The 15793-nt window shown below is 44.5% G+C and overlaps 1 protein-coding gene and 1 non-coding gene across 16 annotated transcripts in view; both read right to left on the bottom strand.

Moving 5' to 3' along the window:
• Nucleotides 1-139: 139 nt before the first annotated feature.
• PRRC2B (proline rich coiled-coil 2B) overlaps nucleotides 140-15793 on the bottom strand; it is a 53158-nt gene continuing 37504 nt past the window's right edge. For 4 of the 15 annotated variants that reach the window (XM_040605295.1, XM_040605292.1, XM_040605293.1 and 1 more), the window contains exons 20-32: nucleotides 15655-15737; nucleotides 14763-14954; nucleotides 14429-14623; nucleotides 13905-13991; nucleotides 12834-12938; nucleotides 12024-12216; nucleotides 10643-10740; nucleotides 9887-10014; nucleotides 8600-8840; nucleotides 6934-7110; nucleotides 6167-6258; nucleotides 5460-5580; nucleotides 140-5022 (exon numbers count right to left, since the gene is read on the bottom strand). In XM_040605295.1, coding sequence (XP_040461229.1) covers nucleotides 4879-5022; nucleotides 5460-5580; nucleotides 6167-6258; nucleotides 6934-7110; nucleotides 8600-8840; nucleotides 9887-10014; nucleotides 10643-10740; nucleotides 12024-12216; nucleotides 12834-12938; nucleotides 13905-13991; nucleotides 14429-14623; nucleotides 14763-14954; nucleotides 15655-15737 — 1856 coding nt within the window. In that variant the 3' untranslated portion in view covers nucleotides 140-4878. The other 11 variants (XM_040605297.1, XM_040605300.1, XM_040605299.1 and 8 more) reach the window with 11 other exon arrangements.
• Nucleotides 11688-11775, bottom strand: LOC121094347. The gene has a single exon (XR_005829817.1). It is a non-coding gene; the product is annotated as a small nucleolar RNA SNORD62 (small nucleolar RNA).

Consider the following 15793-nt stretch of genomic DNA (forward strand, 5'->3'; position numbering starts at 1 on the left):
GCGCCATGGCGGCCCCCGCGTCCCCGTCATGGCCGCGCACCGGCCCACCCCCATCCCTAACACCCCCCCCCACCCCCCCCCCTCCCCAAACAAACCCCGTAAGTCTTCGACCAAAAGAAGCAGACCAGGGACACGGAAATTTGAGAAAAGCATAACCTGCTTTATTTTTTTTATTTTTTTTTATTTAAATAAGGAGAATTCTTTCATATGGAAAGAGCTAATACAATCACATATTTGAAAGGAGAAACAATAGGTACTGAAACGAGGAAAAAGGGCAATAAGAGTGTGCCGCAACTGGCCTGGTGATTCCGTAATTCGAGTTCCGGTCCAAGTAAAAGTTTCCAAAAAATATAAACAGGTTGCACGTTACACAATTATCCATCGTCTGCCCTTTCAAATATCTGGTCTACATGAAAAGACAAAGAGAGGAAAGGCCAAAAAAAATTTTACTATACAGGTCATGAGGTTAAAAGCTTTAAGGAGCACAAGATCCCCTTGAGAAACAACAAATGCAATTCATACAGAACCAGAGGAAGGATTCCAGCGAAGGACAACGCCTTGAGACATGCTAAAGGGTGAGCTGAGCGCCTCACTGCTGCTGCTGTGATTCCCAGGGGAACGGGCAGGGCCCGCTTGAGGAGCCAGGACAAGCCATTCAACCCCAGGGGGTGTCTGTGGCCACTAGGAAAATCTGGTGGTCTTTGGATTAAAATAAACAACAAAATAGTAGTTGGACGGCTGCAGTCTCTTCAGACAGCAGTTCCGCTGCTTCGGCAAAATGCACCTTTTTCTGTCGATGGGCCACAACTAAGTATCCTGATGCCTCTTGTAAAGTGATTTGTATTCACGAATGCAGCTTTCTCACAAGGAAACTGGGCTGCTGTACTTGGAAAATAACCCACGCTACAAGGAATTAACCTGTGCTTAACCAGCCACAAGCAAAACAGAAGGTTAACAAAATGCAACAGAACAAGATCTTGGCATGCAGTGATGCTTGCTTGAAAGTGAATATAGTAGCCTGCCAAAAGGTGAGACATAGCAAAAATGCTAGGCTCGTTTTTTAATATATATCTATAAATACACAGGAACCACAGGGCAGCTTGTAGCTTTGCAGCATTCTTGCAAGGAAACTGTTAAATGGAGTGCCTCTGCATGAACACAAACACGTATGGGAGTTCAATGGGCTGCAAACACATTCAGAGTTACCGACGACTGTACAGCTGTCACGTGGCAGAGCCAGGAGCGAATTATGGAAGATCAACAATAATACCTGTTGCACTGGTGACTGTGCTGCTTTCGCTCGTCATTTAAAGATATACTGGAGCGCTTTTTTTTTTCTTCTTCTTCTTCTTTTTCCTTCCCTAATTTTCTTTTTCCTAATTTTCATTTTTTTTTTAATCAAGAGCTAAAAGCAGGCTGAACCAGAGAGGAAAGCAGCACTGAATGCAGCTGCTAGGCCGTGAATCACTGCGTACAAGAGAACCGATTACGCATGTGCTTCAGACCTTCAGCTGAACAAAAAGCAGTGAAGTCAGCCTCTGAATATTTCTGCTTCACCCATTGTTGCTGAAAATATGGATTCCACCTCTCCCTCCCACTGCACACTGCACCTTTCCTAGCAGAAGGAGCCTGCAATTTGGTAGCTGATTTCCAGTCAAAGCAAAAGCAACCTGCAAAGGACTAAATCATCAGGGCCTAGCCCTTCAGCAGTGGAGACAGCAAGCAGAAGTATCCCCCTATAAACCATACCCACATTCTATATGTCTCCGTTCTCCTCTTCCCCAAGCTGACTTTTTGTATCAGCGTACCAGCACCCCTGGCATTTCTGCACCTTGAGGATCAGAGGCGTTCCTTTTGACTCAAGAGCACCACAGACTGCACTAACCTTGTACTAGCTTTAAACAAACAAACAAAAACATATGCCAGAGAAGAAGGATATTGCACCATAGAAATCTGGGCTCTGAAACTGCTTTCCATCACACAAAACTCTGTTAAGTGAAAGAGAGTCTTGCCAACTGCAGCTGACAGTCACGCAAAGGTGAGGAATGGAATGAAGCTCACATGCATTTCTTGGCCTTTCCTGCACAGAATAATTCAGACATAATATATAAATAGAGCCGTGAAACAATTACTTTTTCACCTAGACCTACAACATCAAATACGTATAAATAAATTCTAGTGTTTTATTCTGTTGGGGGAAGGAATGGAAGGGTTAAAAGAGAAAGAAGGGTGACCTTTTTCAACAGGAAGTGTTGTACTTCTGATGGCATTTACACCAGAGGGACTGCAATAACTTGTATCTAGCAATAACCCAGTTTCTCCAACAATTTGACCATTTTAAAGTCATATAGGTGGGAGGAAAGAGGTTAGTGTCTTTGTAAAGCTTAAGTAGTGTGTCTAGGGTAGGAAAGAGATGAGAAGAGGGGGCTCGGATAAGTCTCTTTAGCCATTAAAGATTCTGAGCTGATATTAGCTAGGGCCAGCTGGGCAGAAGGATAATTAAAAAAAAAAAAAAAACCAAAACAAAAAACCAAAAAAACCAGACAATTCTGTTGTTCATGGTATTCCAAGGAAGAAAACAGAAAGGGGGGTGAGGTGACTTACTGGTGGAGCAATCTTTGGAAAATGTTGGGAGCAGGACTAGCAGATGAGGATGCAGGTCTGGGAGATGTCTGAAGGCTGGGGAAATATTTGTCACTAAATCTCAAACCCTGTACTTTAAGGAGGACGCTAGAGAGATGCTGGCACACTCTGCTCTGAAGTTATAATCCATAAAACATGAGGAAAGAAAGAGCTTTTATTTTTCTTAAAGTACCATCCTATCCCTTTCCCTTTGGGTTCTCTGCCATTGTCAATGGGGACACCTGTGGAGAGGGGACATCACTATGTCTAAGTTAGTTTAGGTTTCTAAGCTCTTTAAAGCTACTGTATAAAATTCTTATTTATACCTAGCTTAAAACTTAAAACGCATCCCTAGAAAGTTATGAGGGATCTTTCCCAGAAATGGGGGTGTGGGGGGGGGGCGGGAAGCAAACGAAGAAACAAGAACACCTTTCAGATCCCTTCCCAAATACATTCTTTGTTCAAAGTATCATCTTTGGAACCATCACCAAACTACTTGCTGCCACCTAGCAGAGGCAGACGGCACGGCCAGTTAGCAAGCTAGCATCTCCTACAAAAAGGTTTTCTTTCCTTCACTTCAAAGTGACCAGCCTACTTTACATTTTGAAAGAGCTAAACAACACAAACCAAGTTAGCTGAAAGTAGTTTACTTCAGACTATCGCCAGCTGAAGGACTCCAAGCACTTTCACAAACTTGTAAGTCCATCCTAAAAATCTACATACATGCGCACGCACGCACACACACACACACAACCAAAACCAAACAACCGAAGAAATAAAACTCAACCCTCTCCCACTAGGACCTTCCTTTAGAGATCAAGTACTGGGGAGGAAGAGTGAGGTGACGATACTGCATACACGCTATGCGCAACTGCATCGAAAGTAAAGAACCCTTTGCTGTTCATCTGGGGAAGGAGAGCAAAAGGATGATTCCAAACTGCCTCTATAACCATGCGCTTCCAACACAAAACGGGAGGTTCCAAGTGTGCTAAAATGGCTGCTTTGCAGGGGGGCTCCCTTAGCAATGCATTTCTACGCAAATTTTACAAAAGGCCATGAGCTAGAGGAACAGAAAGCAAGACTCAGGGGAAAAGGGAGAAGAGCAAAGCTTGGGAGAGCAGCTCCAAGTGATGAACACAATATAGAACAAGTCTCAGGAGACATGAAGAACTGGAGTAGCCAAGGTAGGGAGCATAAGAGAGCATCACAACTACAAAATGTAGTCCATACAGACCCGTTGGCTCTAACCAACTCTTCTGACCCATGTGTGGTGAGATTTTTTTTCCCAACAGATTTTTACATTTTGTAAATCTATGATTTACATTTTGTTGTGTGTTTGGCAGTCACCGAAAAATCCCAAACTCACAAAAAAACCCCAAACTAGATTCAGATGAGCTTGCAACAAAATTTGGTGGGCTTTTTTTTCCTTAAAACGAAAATGCCGTTTTTTGTTGTGCACAAGGCACCCCAAAGCTACAATTAAAGTGGTGCAAGTTTCAAGATTAATGCACTAATCTACTATATTTAGTACACATTTACTTCTAATGCAAGCACTGCTTCTAGCTTAAAACAAAAATACTGAAAATTAATGAATGCTGTAACTGTCCTGTTATTTTTTTTAATCAAATAATCTGAAAGGCTGAATCATCTGGGGAATATATACCCAAACAAACTCAATTTAGAAGAGTCATATAACTCTCAACATAGCACAGAACTGTATATAAAACTAAGCAGAGATTTGTCAGAATATAATTTTAGCTGAAGGGAATTCTCTTCTGGAAGGAATGAGGAAAGCAGAAAGAAGGGGGGAAGAAAATGAGAGAACATAGAAAAGTTCTACTATAAACAAAGATATAGCTTTTTTGTAAAAACCTCAGCTGCCTTTAAAATGAAAAACCTCAAACTAACCCCTCTCCCCCAGTTGCCACTCTGCTGAGACAGAAGTAGGGAAGGAGAAGGATGGGCTTTGCCAAGTGAGCGATCACAGCTACCTGTGGATGGGGCATGGGGGGAAAAAAAAAAATGGCTCAAGCCACTTAGAAGTCACATGGTTGGTTTGTTTTAAAGCAAGCAGGTCAATGTCATATCCACTGTTTCAAACTGCTTTGTTGGGAGAGGGGCTTGGATGATTTTGCTGTAGTCAGTCAACATGGGGTGGGGAGTAGATCTGGTGAGATTTTCAGGAGATCCAGTGGGGTCCAGTCTAAGCTGCAGGGTCTCTCAGGCAGCAGGACCAGCTGGGCATCAGAGGTGCTCCTAGGCCTTGCTTTCCTCCACTTTGACTGCCTGAGGTTTGATCGCTCCCGTGCGCACTGGCTTCATCTGGTTTGCGGAGGCTGTTTCTTGCAGCTTTACTGCTCCCAGATTGGCTTTATTTTCATCCACCCGCTGCTTTGCCTGTTGACATACAAAACCAAAGCATTAGCTAGCACAGAGACCTCTAGGCGAGCATCATTCGTGCCAGACATCAGATTTGCTACAACAATCATGTATTTTGTATATTGTGTCACCCTTTGCTGTCCTGAAACACCTCACATGTAAGGACCTCAAAGTGTCTCACTTGTCTGGCAATGCAAATAACCCATAAAAACTCAACAACAAACATGGGCACTGTAAAACAGGTAATCCTCTAATCTTTCCTGACTTGCAAATCACACAGCATTACTCTTGGACTCAGTACACACCCACCTACCCACTCTCCCTTGCAGGGAAAACAGCTCCCACGTATAGTTTCAGCACACAGGCCTTTCTGCCACTCCTCTTACGTTCAAAGCACAAGCATGACAGTGTAGAAGAGCAGATACTGTTGGGTCAAACAAAGTACTGATGTACACTACCTGTTGTACATAGTGTCCTTGCACAGAGCCCATACTAACTGCTGGTCCAGATGGCTTCCCGCTTGGGCTGGCAGAGCTAGGCCTGGAAATCGAAGAGTCGACAATATTCATGGAGTAAATTCTACAATGGAATGAGAATCTTATTCATGTGTGAAAGAAAAAAGACAGCAGAAAGCAGCAGTAGACAGGGCACGAGTCTGTGCTGTGCGGATCAGTGAGCTCCCCAGCCCAAAAGACAACACACGGATTGGTTAGGAGAAAAAAAAAAAAAAAAAAAGTAACTGCATGTCCCAAAAGGTTCCATGACCTGAAATTTTGGTGTGTCTAGACATGAGCACCTCTCACTTTGAGGTAACAACGCTGGAGCTGAAAAAACATTTATTCAACGGTCCTCAGATTTTTCCAACTTACAAAGAACGCACAAAAGCACACACCAATTCCAATTTAAGACTCAGTAGACAAGTAACTTTATGCACTTCCCCCAAGCACAAAGGGCCAAGCCAGATGCACACTGGCCCACACCCAGAAATGAAAGCCACAATCATGCATTTTGATGCAAGTATTTGGATTACATTTAGGCACATTCTGCACATGAGAACTCAAGTGAATCTCATACAGGAATGATGCATGCACCATGTCACTGCAAATGGGGAACGCTACTTCCTCCCCATTCTGACTACAGAGGTTAAGTTTTGTAAATGTTTTACCTGTACGTATGTGGGGATGGTACAGACCCTCCAGAGGACATACTCTGTTTACCATCAGAGAAATGAAATCCTTTCATTTCCATTTGGGAGGACTACAGAAGAAAACGAGTGAGAGAGTATCATCTTTACAGTCACAAATCACTCATTACTTCATATAAACACTTAAGCCAAATCTTTGCCCTTCTACCCATCCTGCCCATTAAAAGAATAAACATTTTTCAGGTGAAGAAAGTGAGGCTTGTAAGTGAAATAATCTGCTTGTATTAAACCAACAAGCCAGCAGCACAAGCAAATACAGAACCTGGAAGTTAACTGCTGTGCTCTCTCCCCTATAATAGACAAACTTTACGAATCCATCAAACCAGACATGACATTAATATACCTACTCAAATGGACAAGCTTCACAACAGTGTGAAATATCTGGGCAGTATTCCAACTGTGTCTGGAGTTCACCACCCCTCAAGCACTCTGGGGAAACCTGTGTAAACATGTAATAAAACTGGAGACTCCAAACTGGATCAAGGCAGGATGCGGCTCCCTGGAAACAGAATGATGACCAACCAGCAGCAAAACCTGAAAAACTGCTGGCCTGTGCGTTGGAGATGAGGGGAAAAGGGCTCCTTCATTTTAACACCAATCCTTGGCTTTGATATTCAAGGATCCCAAACAAGCCAGTCTCCCCTTTAACGAGCAAGATTAATTTGCAAAACTTCAGTGCAGGAGGGGTTAATGAATTGCAAGATGAGCACGCAGGAGTTAATCCTTACCTCCCTGCTGGTAGCAAGGACAGAAGGCTGGGATCCAGGAGGGAGGATTCTTCGGGGTGCTCCTACAGGCAGGTTTTGCCCTTGAGGAAGCTGGATGGACTGTGGCAGAATCAGGGGCTGCTGGCCAGAGCCATAGCGGGGCAGAGGAAGCTGGGAGCCAGGCACAGGCATTGTTAGCTGTGTGATAAGGACATTTAATTAACTTAATGGCAGTAACAGCCTTTGATACACTGTCTCCTAATACCCTGAAAGCACAGCACTGCTGAAAGGAAGCTCACACTGCAGTCTGGCACAGAATAAATGCAAGTCAATGTTAGCAGAGGGACATTCACACTGAAATGCACGTTCTGGTAGTGCTGCCAACACCCTATCAGCTGGGCTTTTAACACTGCATCGATTCAACATAACTGCACTCAGACACAGGGCTTTCCTCCTTGCCTAGAACCTTCACCCAGTTTTTTAGTCTTCCTCGTGGTCACTGCATGGGTGTGTTTTCTCGATATGATGGCAGCATCAGACAGCTCAGTGTGAGGCATTTTGTTTGCAGCTTTGATGCCCAAACCAGAAAGTCTGCTACACTTTCATGCCAAAGCATTTTGAGGACTGGATCTCTAAAGAAAGTGATGGTGACCTCAGCTCTGTGTTCTGCAGTGAGCTTCAAACTGATGATGGTAGTAATTAAGAGTAATTAAAAAAAAAAAAAAAAAAAAAAGCAGCAGCTCAGGAATTAAGAGCCTCCTGTTCCCTCCGATTCATCTGGCAGTTCTCACAACTGCTGAAGTTGGGAGGTTCTATGACAATACTTTGTAATATATAAATAAATAAATCTAAGGCTGGCAAAAGAGACCAAGTTACTAGCTTATGATGGATAAAGCATTTCTTCAAATATTTAGTTTGCCAGCATTCTCCATATCTTCCTCTCTTCCTCAGCTAAGTTACTTTCAGGATTAACACTGTGTCAATCACAACATACAAACCCCTCTCTATACAAAAAACAAACCTTAACGTGTTGCACAAAATAAATGTAAGATGAGTTTAATAAAAGTATCAAGCTTGTCCAGAGAATCAGAACACAAATCCACAAATAAGGCTATGCGCACAGTAGGATTCAAACTCTTTATGTGAACCATGCTTTACAAAAACTTTTTCACACAATGAAATTCTTGTTAAGATGTTGCCAAATACATCAGCAGAAGTTGTAAATAAGACCTGGGTAACAAATGAATTTAGAAGATAGATGAGCTTTTAACAGAAGGTGCTAGTTACCCTGGAAGCAGAGTTACATCTGGAAATGACTGGGATTTGGCTCTCAGAAGAGGCACTTTTAGGAGAACTACTGGATCATGGCCTCCTATGCATGAAGCACTGCAAGGTCTGATCTACAGCAAATGTCTATATTGAGGGCAACGACTTCCAAGTTACAAAACAACATCTCAGCAGGGACAGACAAGTAATTACCAAGAATCTCATTAAATAAGGTGCTGCATGTTTGAAACAACAGTTCACAGAACAGAGTCTCTTGGGGAAATCTTCTGCCTCTTTACAAGAAGCTCAGTTCACACAAACACATGACTCAGCACAAACACTAGTTTCTGAGATTGGATTGAAACAAGTGGCATCTGAAAAAGCCTGTACAAGGGAGTGGCTTGCAAGCCCTGCTCCTAACCTGCGTAAGCTGAGAGTCCATCATCTGGGAGGCTCCCATACCAGCCGCCTGGTTTATCTGGCCTTCATAAACCAGTGTCTGGCTTCCGTTCATGGGCTGATAGGGTGACCCAGACTGGGTTTTCACCACCTCCAAGGGCTGCATGCCTGGGAAGGCGGAATACGGAGGCTTCAGAGCAGTGCCTCCTGTCAGGACCATGGTGCTGGGTTGAGACAGACTGGGGTGCATATACACCTGAGACCTGGAGAAGAAAAACATGCTCAAGTCATTACACACAAAACCTTTGGAGGCTATACACATGTACCCGCTGGCAAACCATATCTGGACTGCAATCAGCAAGCAGTTCTCAGACACAACTAAACTGACAGCTTAGAAATAAGCTGTGATGCCACTTTTCATTTTAGTTACACTGTTTTTTACTTCCACTTCTAAGCCCTTGCAACCATGCCCTTTGTTGCAGGCATATTCAACAGAATGACACTGTCTCCTATCCAAAGTTTATGTTTCAGTACCCTGCACAACAAGCTCTGGTTTGGTAGTTAAGGGAAGTCTGCAGCAGTTTTGCAAAGCAGAAAAGAATCAGAAATTAAAGATTCAAATGGCTGTAACAAAAAGGTTTTTTTTAAACCTCAGTGTCTATGGTTTTGAGGCCTTGGAGGATGACTTCTGGTCATTCACTCTCATCTCATGCCAGAAAGGGGGTACACAGTATGATTCCCACAACCAGCCTAACTCTGAAGTGGATTGTCTCAATCCTTCAGTTCTAGCGAGCAGTTCCTGTAGCCAAGCACTGCTGCTGTTACACTTGTGTTTGATTTTCTAATTTCAATTTTACAATTTTTTTCTCTAAAGTGCAGGCATTTATTTTGTTCTTATCAGTTTGTACCTATTAAAAAGAGGTATTTCATTTCTCTATCCAGGTACTTGGCTCTGATCAAACTGTCTCTTTATCTTCTCTCCAATAATAAACCAAGTAAGCTGTAAGCTCTGGGTTTCTTACTAAGTTGGCTTGCCAGCCCACAAACCTCCTCCTTCTGCATCTTTCCCAAGATTTGCCTCCCTCTTTGACAGGGTAGGCAGTACAACTGAGAAACTTTGCAAGGATGGTCTCTGCCGTTGTCCTACAAAGAAACATGCTACAGAGAGCCTCATGTGCCCTGATTTCCTTGCTCTCCACCCCAACAGTGTTACTAGGGGAAGAGAAGACAAATGTGGAGTATCTGATCAATATGCATCAGGAACGTAAGAGATCAGGCCACAAGGAAATGAGAAACCGGAAGCAGTTACCTGAAGGGCTGTATGGAGCTGTACATCTCCTGGGACTGGGAAACTGGCAGACCACCCCTCAGCCCAAGCTGAGCTTGGGCCTGTAATGATGTGTGGAGCGAAATGGGAATCTGTTGAGCAGCAGCAGCCTGCAGAAGAAATTAAGATGACTAAGAGTTACAAGAGGAGCCAGAATCTCTCCCAGGCTGTCAAAAATCCATCAGTTTCCTCCATGAGTCAATCTGCCATGACAATTACCTACACTGCACCTTTACCCAGCCCCTGCATCATTCCACTGAACAGCAGCACACTGGCAGGCACTGCATAGGCACCCAAGAGGGAAGACTGGATGGACATGAGAGGACCAAAGTGCTCCACACACAGAACAGGCACTGACAATACCAGCTCTCACTTGCCTGCACTCTTACCTTCAAGAGGCTCTCCCCAATGCTATCAACATCCTATTTACTAAGGCTAGTGAAACTGCTCAGTATTGACTGGCTGCGGAATTTACTGGAAGTCAATTCACCTCACACCTACATCTCAGCATCTGTTTAACCCAAAGGCACTGATACAAAAGGGGGAAAAAACTCTCTCAGTTCCCTCCCCTCAATTTCACTGCCTGTGACACCCACTGTGAAGCAGCATTCAAGGAACCTAAAGGGAGCCACATCCAAGCTCCTCTGGGATATCAGAGAGATAAACGACTCCTCATTTCTTAAATGCCACCCTGAAAACTCCTTGAGAAACCACTAGCTAGCTGTATTTCTCCCTTACCTGCTGGTAGCTTTGCTGCTGAGGTATCGTCTGAGGGACCAGGCGGGGCTGACTTGCAAACACATGGCCATCCAGATACAAGGGTGGAATATGGTTACCTAAATACCAGAAAAGGCAGGCTGTAAATGCAAAGAACAGGGTAGATACAGACACAGTACACCGCAGAGACCTGCAAGTCAAGAGTCTTTCCTACCTCTCAGCAACCAGCTCAGCAAGTCAACAAAAACATAGTACCTGTTCAGAAGAGCCCGTAAAGATCCTAAGTCCACACACCAAAGCCAGCAGCCCACTTACAGTAGCCGGCTTGCTGAGAATGAATCATACCCTTCTGTAAAAGGCTAAATGTAAACCCACGTTTCCCACCTCCACAAAAAGAGTCAGAGACACTAACAGGTCAGGAATTGGTAAACCGGACTCCAAACTGTTCCTAAATGCCAGAAACCTGCTCTGCAGCCATCTCATCTTTGCAGCTAGGAGGGGCAGAAAGAGCAAATATGGTGTTTGAGACCTTCACACAAGAGATCTGAAAGCCATATTCACCCCAAGGGTGGCACCAATTACAAAGTGCTGTGCCACTCTTGTGGTTCTCTGCAGATCTGAACCACAGGATCTACAAGGAAACTTAGGGTGGGTGGGGAACAAAAATCACCTGACTTGGAACAATCTGTTTTCCAAATGGAAACTAGTAACAGTCACTGCAGTGCTCCACTCACTACCACTTCTGCCCAGCATATTCCACTCCATTCTTGAAACGAGGAATAAGAGGTATAATGCATGCATGAGAGGTCCTTTGGGACCCAGGATCAGAGTATCCACGTACATTTCATCTTTCCAGATGCTCTCCCTAATTATACATACTACCTACCATGACTCTGCTTAAGCTTTCCCCCTAACTCAGGGACAGCAACACCTTCCCACCTCCCAGAGTTCTGCAAACTATAATAAGCAGGTTGTTGTTATTACATACAAAGAGCAGAAGGTGCTCAAAACCTGTGACTTAAATAGAAAAACGAGCAGAGCAATGGTTGACACTGGACTCCTGAAGTCTCTCAGCCACAGGTTTCTTCACTTCCCTTCTGTTCTACTGAGCACACAGCGAAGGGTAAGCAGGATCTATTGAGACATCACAGAGACTTGTCGCTACAAAGGGAAAGTCAGCCCTGTGCTAAGCTTATACCAGTCACACTCATGTAATATTCTTCAAAGTAGGGAAAGGGTCCCTGTGTCTTCCACTGAATTGTTGTTAACACTCTATTAAATACCAGCCAGGGAGTTACTTCACAGGGAAGCTCTTCTCACCACTCTTAACTAGTAGAATCAGAGGATGACTCCTAGATACCAACCAGACAATACAAATACTGTTGCCATGGTTTGCAGGTACCTGGAATAGATGCAGAAGGTGCTACAGATGCCACAGGCATAGGAGGCATTGAAACTCCACCAAAAGAGCTGTAGCTGACACCGTTGGAAGCTCCAACACTGGAAGGAGGCTGGATGCCTGAGCCTGCACCTCCTGGCGAGTTCTGTTCTGGCAAACTAGGAGAGTTTTCCCAAGCTTTACGAGCAGACTCCATCTATGGAAATTAAGGACAATAACTACAGACAGTTCAAATGGGGAGGACAAAAATGAAGCCTAGCATTGCTCACCTATGACATATTAGTTCAAATTCAAGGTAGTCTAGCCACAGTGCAAAGCTGGCAGGTTTCTGGTCAAGCGGTTTCACGCCAGTTTCCAATGGGCAAGCACCCTTCACAAAGAGTCAACCTCCCTTGGAATGTGCTGAGCTTTTCGGCTTTGGGGTGCCGGTGTTTTCTGTTTTGGTTTATTCTGGCTTGGTTTTTTGTTGTTGATGTTTGCATGTTTCATTCTTAGTTTTAGTTTGGGTTTTTCTTCCTTCTTTTTTAAACTACCAGACACCTAGGATCCCCAGCCATCCTACCCAGCTACTGAAATAATAGGAAAAGCTCTCATGCACTTGTTCTACAATTGGCAAAGAATTCAGCATCCAGGACTGTTGAAACACGTGCCCTTCCACCCACGCTGAACAGCATATATGCACAACTTTTACAGAAGCTAATTAAAGATTTAACAGTACCTAACAAAACGCTCTAGGAAAGCTCTCTCCACCCTCACTAAACTCTGGCCATGGAGACATGGGATCCACACCAGGACACATGCCAGCTTGCTTACCTTAAGAGTAAGGTCTGCGGTGGGGAAGGACATTGGGTTCAGGCCAATGCACCGCTGGAGGTGGTGATCTCTTCGCAGAATGGGAATGGACTGTGTTAACCCTGCCTGAGGGGAGATTTGTAAATGGTCAATACTTTATAAACTCTTACAGGAATATCATGAGCTACCAAGGCTGACAGAGCCTCAGCTGGCAGCTCTAGTAAGTACACTTCAAAGGATTCAATCCCCAGCGGCAGTGCATGAGTTAAGCACCATATTAAACTGTGATCCATTCCACTGTTGGAACAAACGAAGCTTTGGTTATGTGCAATGACACCCCCTTATGTCAAGTTGCACCAGCTTCCAGTTAAAACATCGATATGATCCAGTAACTTCAATTTGCAGAAGAGTTCCTCCCCCTGTCCCATGTTTGGAATCTACCTAAATTTCAGACACAACCTGTTTCTGAAAGAGCACTTCTGATAAGAAACACCCTTTAAGATAAACCTCGAAAATCAAACAGCCTACAAAGCTGAAGACATTTCAAAAGAAGCTTTACAAGTTTCTTACATTGCTGTCCACAGCTGAGCTACCAGCTGGGTTTCAGTGTGCTCACTCTTTCACATATGATAATGAAATACCCAGATGGCTGGAATAAGCTGGGAAACCTCCAGAAGGGCCTGACTAACAAGTTACAGTTCTCTGTCTTGCTGTGCCAGATGAGACCTCCCGAGGAAGCTGGCAGCCCAGGCCTGAAAACACCACTATCTGCATCATGTCCATTACCAGCACTCTCTTGTGTCTCAGGGGAGGAGACTGGTGATCTCAGAGACCTGCACTACCTCTTGCTTTACACAGGTCACAACAATAATGGAGTTGCTCTCTATATCACTTCTGAGCCAGTGATGCTCATTTTATGAAGGTACCTTGAGGGCACAGTTTTCCATTATGGATTTTAGTCATGTGTGCTGCCTAAGCATTAAGTGTGAACTCAACTGCAAAGAAATATGCTTGGTCTCTTTGGAAGCACCCGAGGTTTAACTAAGGAGTATCTCCAGTGAATCAATGCAGAGGAAAACAAGAAATACTTACATTACTGGCCAAGGCATCCTGCAATTTGGTGACAGGGTTAGCTGCAGTACCAGAAGCAGAACCAGGTGGCAAGCTGAAGTCAGAGTCCTGAAAAAGCAAAACACACAAAATTCAAATCCAGGGCCAAGGGCCACCCATCTGCTTCTCATGGTTAATGACTCTAGCCTCAATCATGACACTAGAAACTAAAGATTGTCCTCCAGTAAGCCTTGCTAGAAGAGAACAAAAAAAGACACTTCTCAGCACTCAGCAGCAGGCAACCCCCAGAGGCACACAAAGGCTTAGATGGCCATAGTTTTGTCCCTCACCTCTGTTACCACCCCAGCTGGTCCTTGGGACAGTATTTCCAGGAGGGTATTACGTGTTTGCCAAGACATCTTGAGTACCTGGTTTGCGTCAGTAATGAAATCTCAGGCAAATCTACAGCTGGAAGCTTCCTCTAAATAATACTTCTGCCTCAAACCACCTTTCATATCTCAACAAGCTCAAATCACCAAGAAGATAAAATTAAATTCAATCCTCACTTTAGGATTTACTCCAAATTCAATGGGTGGCACAGGAAGTACAGAATCCACGTGAATTTCCACCCCGTTAACAGGGGGAATATTCCCTTCCAGCCGTTCCGTTCCCTCCGAACCCTTTCTGTTTTTCAGGGAGCGTTCGTTGCCGATTGGTCCAGGCTTGTGTTCCTTGTTCTGTCCTGAGCCTTGATCTGAATCCTTAACAGGAAAGCAGAGAGGCTGAGACACAAAGACTGAATAACCCAATCTCAAGCCTTAAAAATGCTATCAAGAACAACACAACCACTTCACAAGGTCTCTCACTATGTGCTCTGGCTTGGCTGCAAATCCAGATTACCTTTTTATCAGATTGCTTCTGCACTTGCTCCTTCTGGCAGTCAGGCTTTGGGTCCACCAGGCCAGCCCCATTCATCTCCTCTGGTTTGAGGGTGCCATATGGAGAACTGCGCTGAGAGGAGGTAGCGGAGGATTCCCGAGACTCCGCGCTCAAGTCAATGCCACTATCCCCCTGGCTGCCTTTAAAACCCTGCTATGCAAAGCACGAAATGTGTTAAAGCCCCGGACTTCGACCCAGCTCCACAGAGGAGGAAAAAAAATCCCAGAAAACAGCAAGACTATGTCCCCTTTTCAAATCACATTCTTGGTTAAGTGCAAAGGAGTTGGGCCTGACCTGCAGCATTCATTGACTGCTGCTTCAGCTCTACGCAACCCTGAGACAGGTTAACCAATGCACCAACCGGACCATGGCTTTAGAATAAGGAAAAAGTGTCCCACGTGGCAACTAGGCTGAGATCGCCAAACTCATTTCACTTGTGACCCAAACCAGATTTGAACTCTGGTCTCCAAAGGTGAAGCGTTCAGGAACCTCCTCTGCCCTCCCTGCATTAAGCATACAGCTACACACTGCTCACAGGCACGAGGTACACAAACATGACCTACAGGATCTCACCGACCTCAACCTAAGTGCTGCATCCACTTAGGAGCATAACCCTGGAATAGCTCTAACAAACAGTTACTCCAGATTTATACCCACGTGTAACACCAAGCAGCGCTTGGCCCTCTAAGTCAAGATTTAAGCAGCATCAAGCTCAAATTAGAACCGCAAAGTTTAAAATTGCACAAGCAGAGCTGAGTGTCGCTAAGCACAGATGGAGCAATGAGAAGCATAAGCCACCTACGTTAATATTTTATATGCACTATACCTGAATGGCACATTAGGTGCCACTTACCTCAGTGGTGCTAGATTCAGTACCATTAAAGGTATTTACAGGCTTGCTCCAGGAATCACTGCCAGGAGACTGAACGGAAAGAGCTGGAAGAGAGGGCAGGGTTCAGCTGCTTGAAACACAGCTGTGAGCACACCTTGTA

This window comes from Falco naumanni, chromosome 9 (assembly GCF_017639655.2).
Source record: "Falco naumanni isolate bFalNau1 chromosome 9, bFalNau1.pat, whole genome shotgun sequence".
In the NCBI taxonomy this organism is placed as follows: domain Eukaryota; kingdom Metazoa; phylum Chordata; class Aves; order Falconiformes; family Falconidae; genus Falco; species Falco naumanni.